The sequence below is a fragment of the Echiichthys vipera genome (genome assembly GCF_963691815.1).
Source record: "Echiichthys vipera genome assembly, chromosome: 15".
Taxonomy (NCBI): Eukaryota; Metazoa; Chordata; class Actinopteri; order Perciformes; family Trachinidae; genus Echiichthys; species Echiichthys vipera.
In genome coordinates, this window is record NC_139840.1 from 22,990,979 (window position 1) to 23,004,711 (window position 13,733).

General features: G+C 41.3%; 2 protein-coding genes across 2 annotated transcripts; both read left to right on the plus strand.

Annotated features, from left to right (window-relative positions):
- The first annotated feature begins 3,651 nt into the window (after positions 1 to 3,651).
- Positions 3,652 to 8,553, plus strand: LOC310958219 (uncharacterized protein). The gene is made up of 4 exons (XM_083929068.1): positions 3,652 to 3,984; positions 4,709 to 4,869; positions 5,032 to 5,125; positions 6,848 to 8,553. Exons 1-4 carry the CDS (start codon positions 3,735 to 3,737, stop codon positions 7,801 to 7,803), a joined length of 1,461 nt encoding a protein of 486 aa, XP_083785194.1. The 5' UTR covers positions 3,652 to 3,734; the 3' UTR covers positions 7,804 to 8,553.
- Positions 8,554 to 10,115: 1,562 nt separating this feature from the next.
- On the plus strand, positions 10,116 to 13,594 carry LOC310957713 (E3 ubiquitin/ISG15 ligase TRIM25-like). Its single transcript, XM_083928407.1, has 7 exons — positions 10,116 to 10,187; positions 10,318 to 10,609; positions 11,110 to 11,427; positions 11,949 to 12,032; positions 12,136 to 12,220; positions 12,312 to 12,401; positions 13,196 to 13,594. The coding sequence occupies exons 2-7, from the start codon at positions 10,352 to 10,354 to the stop codon at positions 13,297 to 13,299; spliced, it is 939 nt and encodes a 312-aa protein (XP_083784533.1). The 5' UTR covers positions 10,116 to 10,187; positions 10,318 to 10,351; the 3' UTR covers positions 13,300 to 13,594.
- The last annotated feature ends 139 nt before the right edge of the window (positions 13,595 to 13,733 follow it).

Consider the following 13,733-nt stretch of genomic DNA (forward strand, 5'->3'; position numbering starts at 1 on the left):
TGAGTATCTGATCGATGAATAACTGAGTCATGGTGTTGAGTAACAGACAGAAAAGCATCAGGCAGAACAAGATGACACAGTGGAGTTGACCTTTGACCTTTTGAATATAACATTTCATCACTTCAACATTTTATTCAATTAGAATTTTTTGCAAAGTGTTGTCACATCTCGATCTACCGGTCAATCTTTGTTCCTTCTCTCACCTATGGTCATGAAAATTGGGTCATGACCAAAAGAACGAGGTCGCGGGTACAAGCAGCCGGAATGGGTTTTCTCAGGAGGGTGGCTGGAGTCTCCCTTAGAGAGAGGGGGAGAAGTTCAGCCATCCGTGAGGAACTTGGAGTAGAGCCGCTGCTCCTTTGCGTTGAAAGGAGCCAGTTGAGGTGGTTCGGGCATCTAGTAAGGGTGAACCCTGGGCGCCTCCCTAGGGAGCTGTTCCAGGCACGTCCAGCTGGGAGGAGGCCTCGGGGAAGACCCAGGACCAGGTGGAGAGATTACATCTCCACACTGGCCTGGGAACGCCTCGGGATTAGAGCTGGTTAATGTGGCCCTGGAAAGGTAAGTTTTGGGTCCCCTGCTAGAGCTGCTGCCCCCGAGACCCGACCCCGGATAAGCGGTTGAAGATGAGATGAGATGAGATGTTGTCACAGTCACAGGTCCCAGTGACCTTTATCCGTGAGTCCAAGTGGACATTGGACGCACGACCCATCGAACTTTGTCCCTAAATCCCAATGTTTATGTTTAAGGTAATTGTGTCCTTTCAGTGTCTTTAATCCACACAAAGATTTCACAAACTGAACTCACTTCTGACCACAAGCAACCACAGCAAGCATGCTGACACAGGTTTGAAGTTTTTAACCAGGGTGTTGGAGAAAAATGCTCAAATGTTAGGAATCTTCATATGACAGACAATGTTGGAGAAGTGTAGAATATGCTATGATATCTTATGTGCTAATATGTGCGTTTGCATGCGTGAGTGGAGAGATGTCTGTCTCCTCTCTAATGTGTGTACAAGGGGTTGTTTTATTATGCCGGCGCCATGACAGATAACAGGACGTTGGTCCTTGAAATGCTGCGCTATAATATGTGATGCACTTTTAGGACACTTTAAGCTCGCTGGAGTCCCCAATCATGTACTGACGTGCCAAATCAGAGCTGTTGTTTAAACTAAACTATACACTATATTCAGGTAAGATCAACTGAGGCCCCAGAGTTATTTCTTTATGCATCTGGAAGGATCATCAACAGTACAAGTTATCTTCATCACACACATTTCAGTCTAGTGTTGTGAACTATTTATGCACAAATTGATTGATTTTTTTGGTCATTTTGTGTTTCCTGTGGTCATTTTGTGGCTGTTTGTGGTCAATTTGTGTCTCTTTGTGGTCATTCTGTGTCTCTTTGTAGTCCTTTTGTGTCTCTTTGTGGTCATTTGTGTCTCTTTGTGGTCATTTTGTGTCTCTTTGTGGTAATTTGTGTCTCTTTGTAGTCCTTTTCTGTCTCTTTGTGGTCATTTGTGTGTCTCTATGGTCATTTTGTGTCTCTTTGTGGTCATTTTGTTTTTCTCTATGGTAGTTTTGTGTCTCTTTGTAGTCATTTTGTGTCTCTTTGTGGTCCTTTTGTGTCTCTTTGTGGCCATTTGTGTCTCTTTGTGGTCATTTTGTGTGTCTCTATGGTCGTTTTGTGTCTCTATAGAGTCCTTTTGTGTCTCTTTGAAGTCATTTTGTGTCTCTTTTGGTCGTGTTGTGTCTCTTTGTAGTTGTTTTGTGTCTCTTGTACTAATTTTGTGTCTCTGTGGTCGTTCTGTGACTCTTTGTGGTAATTTTTTGTCTCTTTGTAGTCGGTTTTTGTCTCTTCATGGTCATTTGTGTCCATTTGTAGTCATTTTGTTTCTTTTTGTGGTCATTTTGTTTCTCTTTGTGGTCATTTTGTGTCTCTTTGTAGTTGTTTTGTTTCTCTTTGTAGTTGTGTTTTGTCTCTTTGTAGTCGTTTTGTGTGTCTTTATACCTTTACTTGTACTTTTGCATCTTTCCGTCATCCATGGCCAAATCTACCAACCTTAAGAAGAATTGGTGCACAGACAAAAAGTGAAATACAGAGGCTTTTAATGAAATGTGCAGTACGCCACCACGGCTCTAACCTGTCCCCTCTGGTCCACAAACACTGCACTAGAAAACCTTAAAGTTAATGTTACACTGAGATTCCCAATAATTACACCATTTTCCTAAAAAAGACACATAGTGACTTATTGTTTTGCTATTCTAATCTTATCCTCAAAGCAATTTCAGTCAAAAACAACTGGACTGGTTGTTTGTCTAGGAAGACGTTTCACCTCTCATCCAAGAGGCTTCATCAGTTCATGTACGCATCTGACCAGGCTGGGACTGGTCCAACTAACTGGTGTGGAGATCCAGGTATTTAACCTCTCACAAGGCCGATGATGTCACTGACACCCTTTGTGCTCCAAGTGCCCACGCCCGTTGTTAGAGTGACAGTCGTTGGTGGGCAGTTGGTTTCGACTTCGTTAGTGCTCTATTGAGTCTGAACGACAGTCGTTGGGGGCACCCGGGCCAATCTCCACTTTTACATAGATGGCTTCTTTTACTCCTCTTTCAAACCATCTGTCCTCTCTGTCCAAGATTTGGACATTGCTGTCATCAAAGGAGTGGGCTTTCTCCTTGAGGTGTAAGTGGACAGCCGAGTCCAGGCCTGAGGACGCATGGCCCAACACAGGAGAGCTAACTCCTCAGGCCTGGACTCGGCTGTCCACTTACACCTCAAGGAGAAAGCCCACTCCTTTGATGACAGCAATGTCCAAATCTTGGACAGAGAGGACAGATGGTTTGAAAGAGGAGTAAAAGAAGCCATCTATGTAAAAGTGGAGAAACCATCGCTAAACAGAGGAGGGGGTCTGAGACACCACTTATCTCCAATTTACAATGCCGCCCTTTCATCCCTTCCCAGGAGATTCAACAATCTAACCTCAAAGGACAACTGTTCACACATGGCCCGGGTGACCCCAACGACTGTCGTTCAGACTCAATAGAGCACTAACGAAGTCGAAACCAACTGTCACCCCAACGACTGTCACTCTAACGACGGGCGTGGGCACTTGGAGCACAAAGAGTGTCAGTGACATCATCGGCCTTGTGAGAGGTTAAATACCTGGATCTCCACACCAGTTAGTTGGTCCAGGTCCAGCCTGGTCAGATGCGTACATGAACTGATGAAGCCTCTTGGATGAGAGGTGAAACGTCTTCCTAGACAAACAACCAGTCCAGTTGTTTTTGACTGAAATTGCTTTGAGGATAACGATGACCTGGACGAATGAGAACATTCACAGGCTTATTCTAATCTTCAGTGGATAGACATTATTTATTATGCAAAAGAACAAAAATAGCCCTGACACTGAAAAATACAAATGCAGACAGGAAATGAAGGTTAAAAATGAGAGCCCGTGCACACAGAGAAGGTATGTTCCTATACAACAGACAAACAAACATAAAAGCATGAAAGCACTGTGTGTCGGCTCTTGTTATCTTTCTACCCCTCTCCTCTCGCGATGTAACACCCCCCACCCCGATACCGCGCATGCGCCATTTAGAGACACGCCTCTTCCTTCAGACCATGTGGCTGTCGTTGGTAAATAAAGACCTTTACTAAATCGCAACTGCATTTTTGACCCTAAATTTCGTAAACAACTGCTGACTTTTGCAAAGTCGGAGCCGCAAACAATGTCTGCGGGCGTCGTGACCCTCGAGGCGCAGGTGGAGTCGGTGCTCGGAGCGCTGGTGAAAGCGGCCACAGTGGAGTTAACCAAGCTGTTCGAGAGCAGATACCGAGCCTCGACTCTGGATGTGCATGTGGGCCGCACCGAGGACACGAAGAGAAACGAGACTGTGGAGAGTTTATCGACTGCGAACACGACGCGCAGCATCGGGGTGCAGGTGGAGGAGGACATTTATCCGCCCCTGGAGCTGCCTGGTGCGTGTGTTTGTTGCTTTAAGTGCCCTGACTTCCTGTTGACGTCCACGGCTGGGCTGCAGGGGTGGATCATGGGATAGATGCATGAGGACAGGGAACACTAGGTGCTTTAACTGCCTGGCAAATTCAGAAAAATGGTCCCATTTCGCGTGATGCATATGCACATTTAGTTCACGCACACACTTGTACATTTGTAAATGTTATAGTCAACAGGGTGATGCTGCTGCTGTTGTTGTTCCCAGTGGTGGAACAAGTACTCTTAGCTTTTACTTGAGTAAAACTAATAGTACCACACTGTAGAAGTACTCTGTTACAAGTAGAGTCATGCATTCAAAGGGTTACTTAAATTAAAGTACAAAAGCATCAAAATGTTACTTAAAGTACTCATTCTGCAGATCTGCATGTTTCAGAATAATATATTGGATTTTAATAGATTAATATAAATATCTAAAGTCACAGCTGATAAAGGTGGGACTAATTTTATCTATTTCATATAATGAATAATAATCTGACTCTATAAAGTAACTCAAGTTACCAAATGAATGTAGTGGAGTAAAATGTACAATATTTCTTCTGAAAAGTAGTGAAGTGTAAAGTAGCTCAAAATAGTACTTAAGTAAATGTACTTAGTTCCTCTCCACCACTGGTTGTTGTTCTTCCCCATTTCAATATAAAGGAATTAATGTGTTCCTGTGTGTGAAACCCTCCCCCCTCTTCTCCACAGGTCCCCGGTTACTCTGGGATGGGGGTTGTTCGGGGGAGTGCAAGAAGGAGGAGCAGGAGGTGAAGGTGGAGGGGGAGGTGGGGCGCCTCATTCCATCACAAATCTCCCTGGCTGGAGATAATGGCCAAGTTAACCCTGAGCGTCCGCCTGTGGAGGAGCAGGTCAGTGAGAATTTACAGGGGTGTAAATAAGCTCTGGAATGAGGAAGAACAGGCAGAGTGAACGTGTGTGCAGGCGTCTGAATCATCTCAGCACAGTCTGATTTTATAACAGTATGTCATGGCGTCGTTTCTTACATTCAAATGTGTTTCTCCTTTAAACAGGTTGTGGCAGTGCCTGTAGATGTGGTGGGGGTGAGCGTGTTTGATGCAGGGTCTTCAGCTGATACTGATCCTCAGACAGAAGTTGTTTTGCATGGTAAGAAAAAAACACTTTAAATCCAAGGCTGAAACACATTGACAGACTCAAATGTGTTTTTCTATTTTATCTGCGGAGTATTTAAATGACTATGTACAGATTGCCATAGGCAATTCGCTTGGATTACACTAAGCATATTTTACAATTGAGAAGAAGAGAGTGTGAGACTTTTCCAAAGAAGCAACCATGAAACATCAGATAAAACACATTTCCAGTCCAGTATTTATACACTTATGTTGATCAGTCACGTTGGTGTCAGGTTATTTTCTCAAATGTGCTTTGTGCTGTTGAAAATAACCCAGAAGTAACATATTCTTGTCATAAACCGACAACTGTTGCAATGCATGCTGGGATAGGCTCCACTCCACATTGACCCTGAGCAAGATAAGCATTTTAGAAAGAGGAAGTATGGAAGGTTAAACATTAGATTACCACAGTAAAGTATTAAGACGGATACTTTTGCTTCTAGTTATTGCACAGACACATGTCACAAAGTGTCCCAGTGGAATATGTCTTCATACCAACACCTAGTGGCCATTTTAGGAAACTACAACATGAAGATCAGACTTGAGTCGGGAAAATGGATCAATCATATCGACCAGAAAAGTGCACTTACACTAAAGGTTTTCCCTATATGGATCGATTTTCTGTATAAACGGATAGCAGATAGAAACCGATGCAGGAAGCTGCACAATAAAACATTTTTTAATGTAAGTGTAACATCAACTTGTGCAATAAACACCGCAAAAGACCACAACACATCATGATAGACTCTCCGGGGTGTTATGAGTCAGTTAGAAGAGTATCTGAAGAAAACAGCATTGTAAATCGTCACTATCGTTATTTATTTTTTTAATGGTGCTTATTGTTTTCAGTCAGTTTCTTTATTAAAATAATGTTAAATTTCCTGCATTTTTTTTTATTCAACAACCAATCTGCTGTATTTTAAGTTTAGTGAAAGAAGCAAAAAGGCAGAACTTGAGTTCACTTTATTATCTGTTTATTTATTGCAAGTAATATAGTTATTGATTTATTAGTTATTGTATCATCACATCGTGCAGCCCTGATGACAAGACATGGTACAATTTGAATGTCGTTGGGCTGCAGTGCCGTGCTATGTGGAATAATCAACCACCTGATTTTGGCTTGTACGGACTTTCCATTAGTATTAGAAATGTCCTGACGCTCGAGAGAGAGAAGAGACATACCTTGATGCACGTCTTTCCCCTGACTGCTACACAACTTATTCCAAATTCTAGCTCTGTCTGTCACTGATCCTGTCTGAAGTCCCTTTACGGTTAATCTGATAGCATTTTAACTTGTCTGTCTCCTATGTGAATAACTCAACGTAAAAGTCTTAACAGCAATCTCACCAGGTCTGAATGCCATGAGATTAATGTAAAAGCTGCACACGGTAAAACATACAAAGAGAGAGAAATATACCACACTCACAGATCACCACAATGCATTTAATGTCTCCTCTAAAATAAGTTTTAAAACCCATCAGTGATGCAGCCTGAGAGAACACTCCTCTTCCTTTCTGTAACACTTTGAACACAAATAACTCCTCACTTTAGGAAACAGATTAATCCAGCAACGATGCACATTCTGAGACTAAAAATGATGTAATTGTATTCATTCAGGAGGGATGTTGAAGCTGAATGAGAGAATAATAGCGAGATGGTACAGTTTAATAAAAAAATACATCTTGATCTTTTTCAGTGTCTGCAGAGACATGGACAGAAACTTCAAGACATGGATCTACTCAGAGCTCTCCAGTTAATCAGAAGCTTCTCGTGATCCGACCAGATATCCTTTCTGGGGAGACGGTTAAGTTCGTCTGCCCGTTGATCCTCAAGCCGGAGTCCAATCCAAAACCCGACAGTTCGGAGAAGCCTATTCAAGCCGAGCCTCAGCAGGTCTGTGTCAGCACCGCCAAGGGCACTGCCTACAGTCCGTCCCCGTCTGACGGAGCTGTGACTCCTGCTCAGGTTGGAGTTTGGGAACGGATCCACACGCCAAAGGACACGAAGAACCTCCAGATGAAACTGAAACTGACTTCTCCAGACAATAAGCTGATGCGTCCCTGTGCGGTACAGCTGGTGGACGTGCTCACGGTGCCTGAGTCAGAGACGAAGCTCCAGGATGCCGCTGTCAAAGGTCAGGATGCTAACCACAAAACCGGCTGGCCTCTGCCCAAAGACCTTCGGCGACACCAGGGCCTTCACACAGGCCATCGCCTCTGCTGCTTCACCCCCTGTGGAAACGGCGTCTGGCAGCTTCAGAAGGTGGTCACCCACTCCCGGGATGGATACCCTTGCAGCGCGTGCGGGAAGACGTTCAAGCGGAGGAAGATCCTCCGGCGACACGAGCGCTTTCACACTGGAGAAAAACCGTACTCGTGCTCAACGTGCTCGAAGTCGTTCGCGCTGAGGAAGAGCCTCCGACGCCACTTGAGGTTCCACACGGGGCAGAGGCCGCACACGTGCATAAAGTGCAACAAAAGCTTCCGTCTGCGAGAGAATCTGAAAGCACACCTGAGGTTTCACAGCGGGGAGAAGCCTTTCGACTGCGCCACTTGCGGAAAGACGTTCAGGATCATGAAGAACCTGGAGAAGCACAACCTGAGCCAGTGCGGATTCTTTGTACCTTCATTCAGGACGATCGCCGGTTTGTAGCAGTGGAAAAACAGATGGTTGTGTCAGCGGCACGACTTTTTACCTCAGACTGAAAACACTGTATCGATTTTGTAGAAGACTGTCACGTCACGTTTAGATAAGAAAAGCTGAAACTATGAAAGAAAGATAAACTTTGATCATTGTTCCAGAAAGGTTTTATTTTAACTGCAACTTAGAGCAGCATCCAGTGTGATGAGGGAGTTTAAAACTACTGATGGTTTCTGTCATTTTTCTTTGTTACTTATTCCTTGTCATGTTTTTTTCTCTTGTGGATGTGGACCAACCCTTGGAACAGTTGTACAACTACTTTACAACATTTTCTTTGCATTAGACTCTTCTGAGAAACACATCAGTCCACCCACAGCATTACTAAAACTGTTTGCCTTTACAGACAGATGATGTCTGGGCATTGTTTGTTTGGACAAATATATATGCCAACATTTCCTGTGTCATGGTTATATATAAAATACTTCCACTTTTTGTGTTTATCCTCTATGTTATGCCTTTTTTTTTTACTTTTACACTTGTATCTCTTATAGAAACGATGTTGGATTGGTATTCATATTTACTGAATGTATCATTTCATGAACAAGATGTCAATCCATTCTGACTTAATAAGACATCTGGTTTTAAAGTATTATGATACGTGTACATATGGCCAAACAAATGTGATTTACTGTTCTTTTTTTTTATTACACATGTTTTTTTATATTCTTCAATGCGTGTCTGCTTTCATCTTTTTTAAATGTATGCTCCATAACATTTATATTGTGTATTAATAAAGAAATGTGTTTTTGTGGCACATAATGTAGTTATTTTGTTGTGTGAACCCTCAGAATGGCGGCAGGGTTTGTTATAGGAGGTACAGCATTGGCTTAATTAATACATAAGGGCAGTTCTAAAGCACTTTTTAAGACTTCAGTAGTGATGGGAGGAATATTCAGATCTGATAGTGATACTGCAGTGTAGGATAACTCCGTTACACGTAAAAGTCTTTCATTCAAAATATTCAAATGTGCTTGAAGTACCAAGAGGAAAATTATTCATGTAGAATGGTCCGTGTCGCGCATATTCGGTAATCTTTATCTGTAATAATATATCATAATTTGTTAATTTATATCTACTTTGTATTAATTATCTTAATCTGTAACTTGTAAGTCAAGATGTAGAATACATTTGTGCAGCAAAAAGTACAAGACTTGCTTCTACAAAGAAAAATATAGTGTGGAGGTAGAAGTGTCTCAAAAAGCTGAATACATATCGAAATGATATGTATAAATATGCATAGATTTATAGACAAACATGACAATCGCATAAATAAACGTGTTTTGTCTCAAACATTAATACATATCGAAATATGTTTATATGCATATCATTTATAAATAAACAAAATACAAATATAAAGCGTAACATACAAATAAATAAACTAATTTGTATGAATGAACGTGTATTTGTCAAAAGTATTTTTGAGATTTAAAAATAAATGTGCTTGAATTTATTTTATTTTATTCTTTATTTCACAATAGCAAAGTACAGAGCTTCAGTGTGGATGTCCGTAGAAACAGAAACAAACAGACGGTATTAGGGAATAAAAAATACAAAAATATACATCAATAAAAAAGAGTAAACTGCATAAAATTTGGGTAAATTTACGTCACGAAAAGCTGTTAGCAAGTTATTTTGGTCTGAACGGTAACCATGGTAACAACCAGTGAATTTGCGTTAGCCAACGTTACGTCACGCTAAATTTGACAGTTAATGGACAGAAACGGGAAGAACACGTTAGTTAACGTTATGTAAGTAAATACATTTGTATTTTTATTTCTTTGAGGAGAGGGTGTGAGATGTATAGCTATAACTCAAATGTTTTAGGGGTGGAGATAAATAAACATTAACAGGTTCAATGAGATTGTTGACGTTAGCTCATACGTGGCCATGGTAACGTACACCCACACAGGTGTGTCCAGGTAATCTGGTTGGCTTGGACTGGCTCAATAACATTAATAAATGTTTGTGTCACCTAATGAACTTAGTGCACCTTGACAGTCAGCATGTGAAAATAACACGGACTGGACTTTAAAAACACTTTTATTGACTAGAGCCGTTATTTATGTTAATGAACCCACAAAAGTGTGTTAATTTTTAAGAATTTTAACAATTATTGTCTTATGTTTAATCTATTTTAGAACGACATTTTGCTCATCTGTATTCAACTTCAAAATAGTAATATAATAATAATAATACTCTCGAGGCCCCTCCTGTTAGGCCCCGCCCCACCAGGAAGTACAACTATAAACTCAGCAGTGCTTTCACTTTCAACAATGTGTGCACGGGAGAGAGCACAGAAGCGATACTGAGGCTGTCACTCACCTTTAACTTTAAAGGTAGGATTCATGTTACTGATAGCTCCCGTGATCTCGTGTTGAGGCTCATGGGTTACTCATAAGAAACGAAACAGCAGTGTTTACAAAGTTACAAACAGTGCATTTAACTCCTTCCTGTCTCCACTGTCAGTGCTCACTGGCAGTCTTTGAGGAGGAGAAGAAGAATGGAAGATATAGAGCCGACCAAGCTTGAGGAGATGCTGACGTGCCCAGTGTGCCAGGACATCTTTAAGGATCCTCGGCAGCTGCCCTGTGGACACAGCATGTGTATGGTCTGTCTGGAAAACCTGATGGATCACTCCTCAGGCGTTCCCTTCCGTTGTCCAGACTGCAGGGCAACTTTTGGGCCCATCATTGGGTTACACAAGAGCTACGCACTGGCCAACATCGTAGAGGACTTCAGGGTGAACAGGAGGAGAAGGGTATAAACACCTTTTTCACCTAAAATCTCTTTAATGGTAACACTCAGACAGGGTTTCTACACCTTTTCCAAAGTCAAATTCAAGTTTTTATTGTTTTCCAGCACCTTACAGCTGTGGTAAACTACACATTTGTATACAGTACATAAGGTATATTCAGTATACTTCTAATTGCACTTGTTCATCGCTTTGAATTAGTTATGTGCTATAAACAACCAACATGAGAAAGCTTTCTACAGAAGGAGGAAACATGAAAGGAAAACTAACTTGTCTAATAGATCAAGAGAAATATAATCAACTGTTTGGATCATCTGTTGATCAATACAATTCAAGCAGTTTCACTTTATTCAAACCTTGAAAACGCCTCACTAAATTCTAAAATCCAAGTGTTTTTTCAAATTTGAGAATTAACTCATAGGACTTGAATGTAAAAACTAATCCTCAAAAGTGGACAATTGCCCAACACGACTTTTCACACGTCAATATCTGTTTTTTGTAAGCAGGAAGAGCAGGCAAAAAGTGTGTACTGCGACTTCTGCCTGGAGAAGAAAACTCTGGCCATGAAAACGTGTCTGAAGTGTGAGTTGTCGCTATGCAAAGAGCACGTCAAGGACCACCTGGAGCTTCCGGTGTTCACGGGACACCCCTTGGTGAGGCCTCTGGGTGACCTCCTGGAGAGGAAATGCCCGCAGCACGAGGACGAGGTGCTGAGGTACTACTGCAACACGTCCAGACGTTACATCTGCAACGTGTGCTCCCTGGAGAGCAAGCAGCACAACCTGACCACAGAGGCTTCCTCTGTCCTGCGTAGACAGCTGACTGTGAGTTTTGAATAACACATTTTTCTACTAAATTAAAAAATCTTGGCATCTGTATTTCAATAAGAAAACATTTGGATTTGCAAAGTCAGTCTGGGATAGGGACAGTTTCATGCAAACCAGGTTGGGATTGACTACACAGACGTAGGTAATTCCTGTTGCTGCATGTGGTGCAGAGAAACAGGATTTTCTGGTCCCTGATAATCTGAGAGTCTGCCTTTCGGCTACGCGCTTCACCCCATTCATCCACCCTTTAACTTGTTAAACTCCATGGATCAGTCAAAAAATTAATACAGTGCAGAAAAAGGTTGTGATAAAACCTTTATTTAAAATTTTTAGTTTAAGTTTCTAAAGATACCAAATACGTAGGGTTTACATTCTGTTCAGTAGCTTTCAGGAAAACTGGGAAAAGCTGATACATAATATATACGACACTGTCACATAGTGTAGAATAAGATAATGAAAATAAAAGGAAAAACTAGATTTGAACGGGCTTAAAGTAGAACTGTGTGTGTATTCATCAGGAGCACATGGATCAACACTTCAACGAGCTCGAGGAGCAAACCAGCAAGTCGTTAAGAAAACTACAAGAAGACATCCAAAGAGAAGTAAGCTCTGTTTATTTCATTCTCAATATCTGTGATTTTTTTTAGTGTTTACAGTTTGTTACCTACAGGTTCTTTGATCTAATGTCTGTTCTCTCCCCGACAGAAACAGAAGGTGAACCCGGTCAACTCGTCCCTCAACAGCGTCACAGTGGTGCTGCTCTGTCTGTGGTTCATTGTTCTGTATTACGGTAAAAGAATGCCAAGCCCTAGTGTTGTGTTTGTGTTGTCGTATGTGTGGACATGTGCTCACTGATGTATCTATCTTTTGTTTCCAACCAGCCTACAACTACTCTATGGAAAACCAGATGCTAACAGAAGCGCTGGACAAGCAGCAGAACCGCGTGAATCACATTTTTTCCACCATTGCAGGTAAGAAGGAAGGTACTTAAAGCTGCAGTAGGTTTGTTTAATCCGTATAAAAACCAAAGTGTAAAGACAACAGGTTGTGGTTTTACTAGGTGTTATGAGTGTGACTCTTTCTCGGTCAGGCGCAGCAGCTTCCTGGAATCCTCCTGGTGTTTCCCAACGCTTTCAGTCTTTACTGTATGCTATGTTGGGTTTAGCTTCATATTTACAGTATTGTTCGCTACACAAGAGTTGCATCATCCTTCTCTGTACTCTGGCGGCGAATAAGCACATACGTATTTCCCAAAATGTCAATTTATTCCTTTAAGAGCCTGATGATAGTATATACATGCGTACAAAATTACAGACATACAAATCACGTCTGATCTGATGCTCCACTTACCTCCTTAGGAACTTTTAAAGTTCTTCTTTTTCTGCTTTTATTTTATTTTACAAATAAAAACAGAAACAAACAATATACATAACCTACATCACAACTCAAAGCCAACCAGAGAAACAAATCCACTTCTTGGGGGGGGGGGGCAAAATAATGCATAATCAAAACAATAAAAAATAAATAAAAACTAGCAATAAAGATAATAAGGACACACTCAGTGGTCGCCAAGAACAACCAGACTGATGGAAACAAAAATAAAACAATAATCTCCATTTAAAACAATGACACAGCCAGAATTGAGAACTTCCCACTGGTCCGTCGTCACTGCTACAGATCACTCGCCAACCCTCAATCTAAAACAAATCCTTTCCACCTCTCTGAATGTTTTTTAATGTTTTCTCTTTTCTTTATTCCTACATAGAATTATTGTCTGATCATCCAATGAAGAGCCACAAACCTCCAGAGACAGAAGATCAAGGTACAAAAAACGACCTGTCCAAACTTTTGAATGGAAATTTCAGTTAGACCCAATCAGAGAGGATATATGTATGTGTAAAACGTCTCCCCTTTGTAAATAAATGAAATCTATATTTGATAACCGTGGAGCGTGTGACCTGATGATGAACTCAGAGAGAACCTGTGCTGTCACGGAGATGCTGACCACGTAGAAAGTCATAGTTTTCAAGATAAGCAGAGTGTGTTTACAGGCAGATTAACACCCTGGTGTTGATCATAAACAGGATATGATGTCAACATGATGTTCACTGTTAGAACAATTCTAATATCATCCAGGTTTCTGATCGTCTGCATTGTTTCTGTATCGACTAAGTTGCCTCATTTAACCATTTGGTTTGTGGCTTCCTGGACTCTTCTGCATTTATACTGACGGATCTAATCTTCTCAAACAATAAAATGATCATTTGCACTTATTAGACCTTTATTTCAGCATGTACACCATC

What these genes read in the sequence shown, in the direction of transcription:
- LOC310958219 (XM_083929068.1), top strand. Translation starts at nt 3,735, where the DNA reads ATGTCTGCGGGCGTCGTGACCCTCGAGGCGCAGGTGGAGTCGGTGCTC. An exon ending in TCCGCCCCTGGAGCTGCCTG is followed by an intron (nt 3,985 to 4,708) that starts GTGCGTGTGTTT and finishes TCTTCTCCACAG; the next exon opens with GTCCCCGGTTACTCTGGGAT. An exon ending in GACAGAAGTTGTTTTGCATG is followed by an intron (nt 5,126 to 6,847) that starts GTAAGAAAAAAA and finishes GATCTTTTTCAG; the next exon opens with TGTCTGCAGAGACATGGACA.
- LOC310957713 (XM_083928407.1), top strand. Translation starts at nt 10,352, where the DNA reads ATGGAAGATATAGAGCCGACCAAGCTTGAGGAGATGCTGACGTGCCCA. An exon ending in GTTCATTGTTCTGTATTACG is followed by an intron (nt 12,221 to 12,311) that starts GTAAAAGAATGC and finishes GTTTCCAACCAG; the next exon opens with CCTACAACTACTCTATGGAA. An exon ending in CATTTTTTCCACCATTGCAG is followed by an intron (nt 12,402 to 13,195) that starts GTAAGAAGGAAG and finishes ATTCCTACATAG; the next exon opens with AATTATTGTCTGATCATCCA.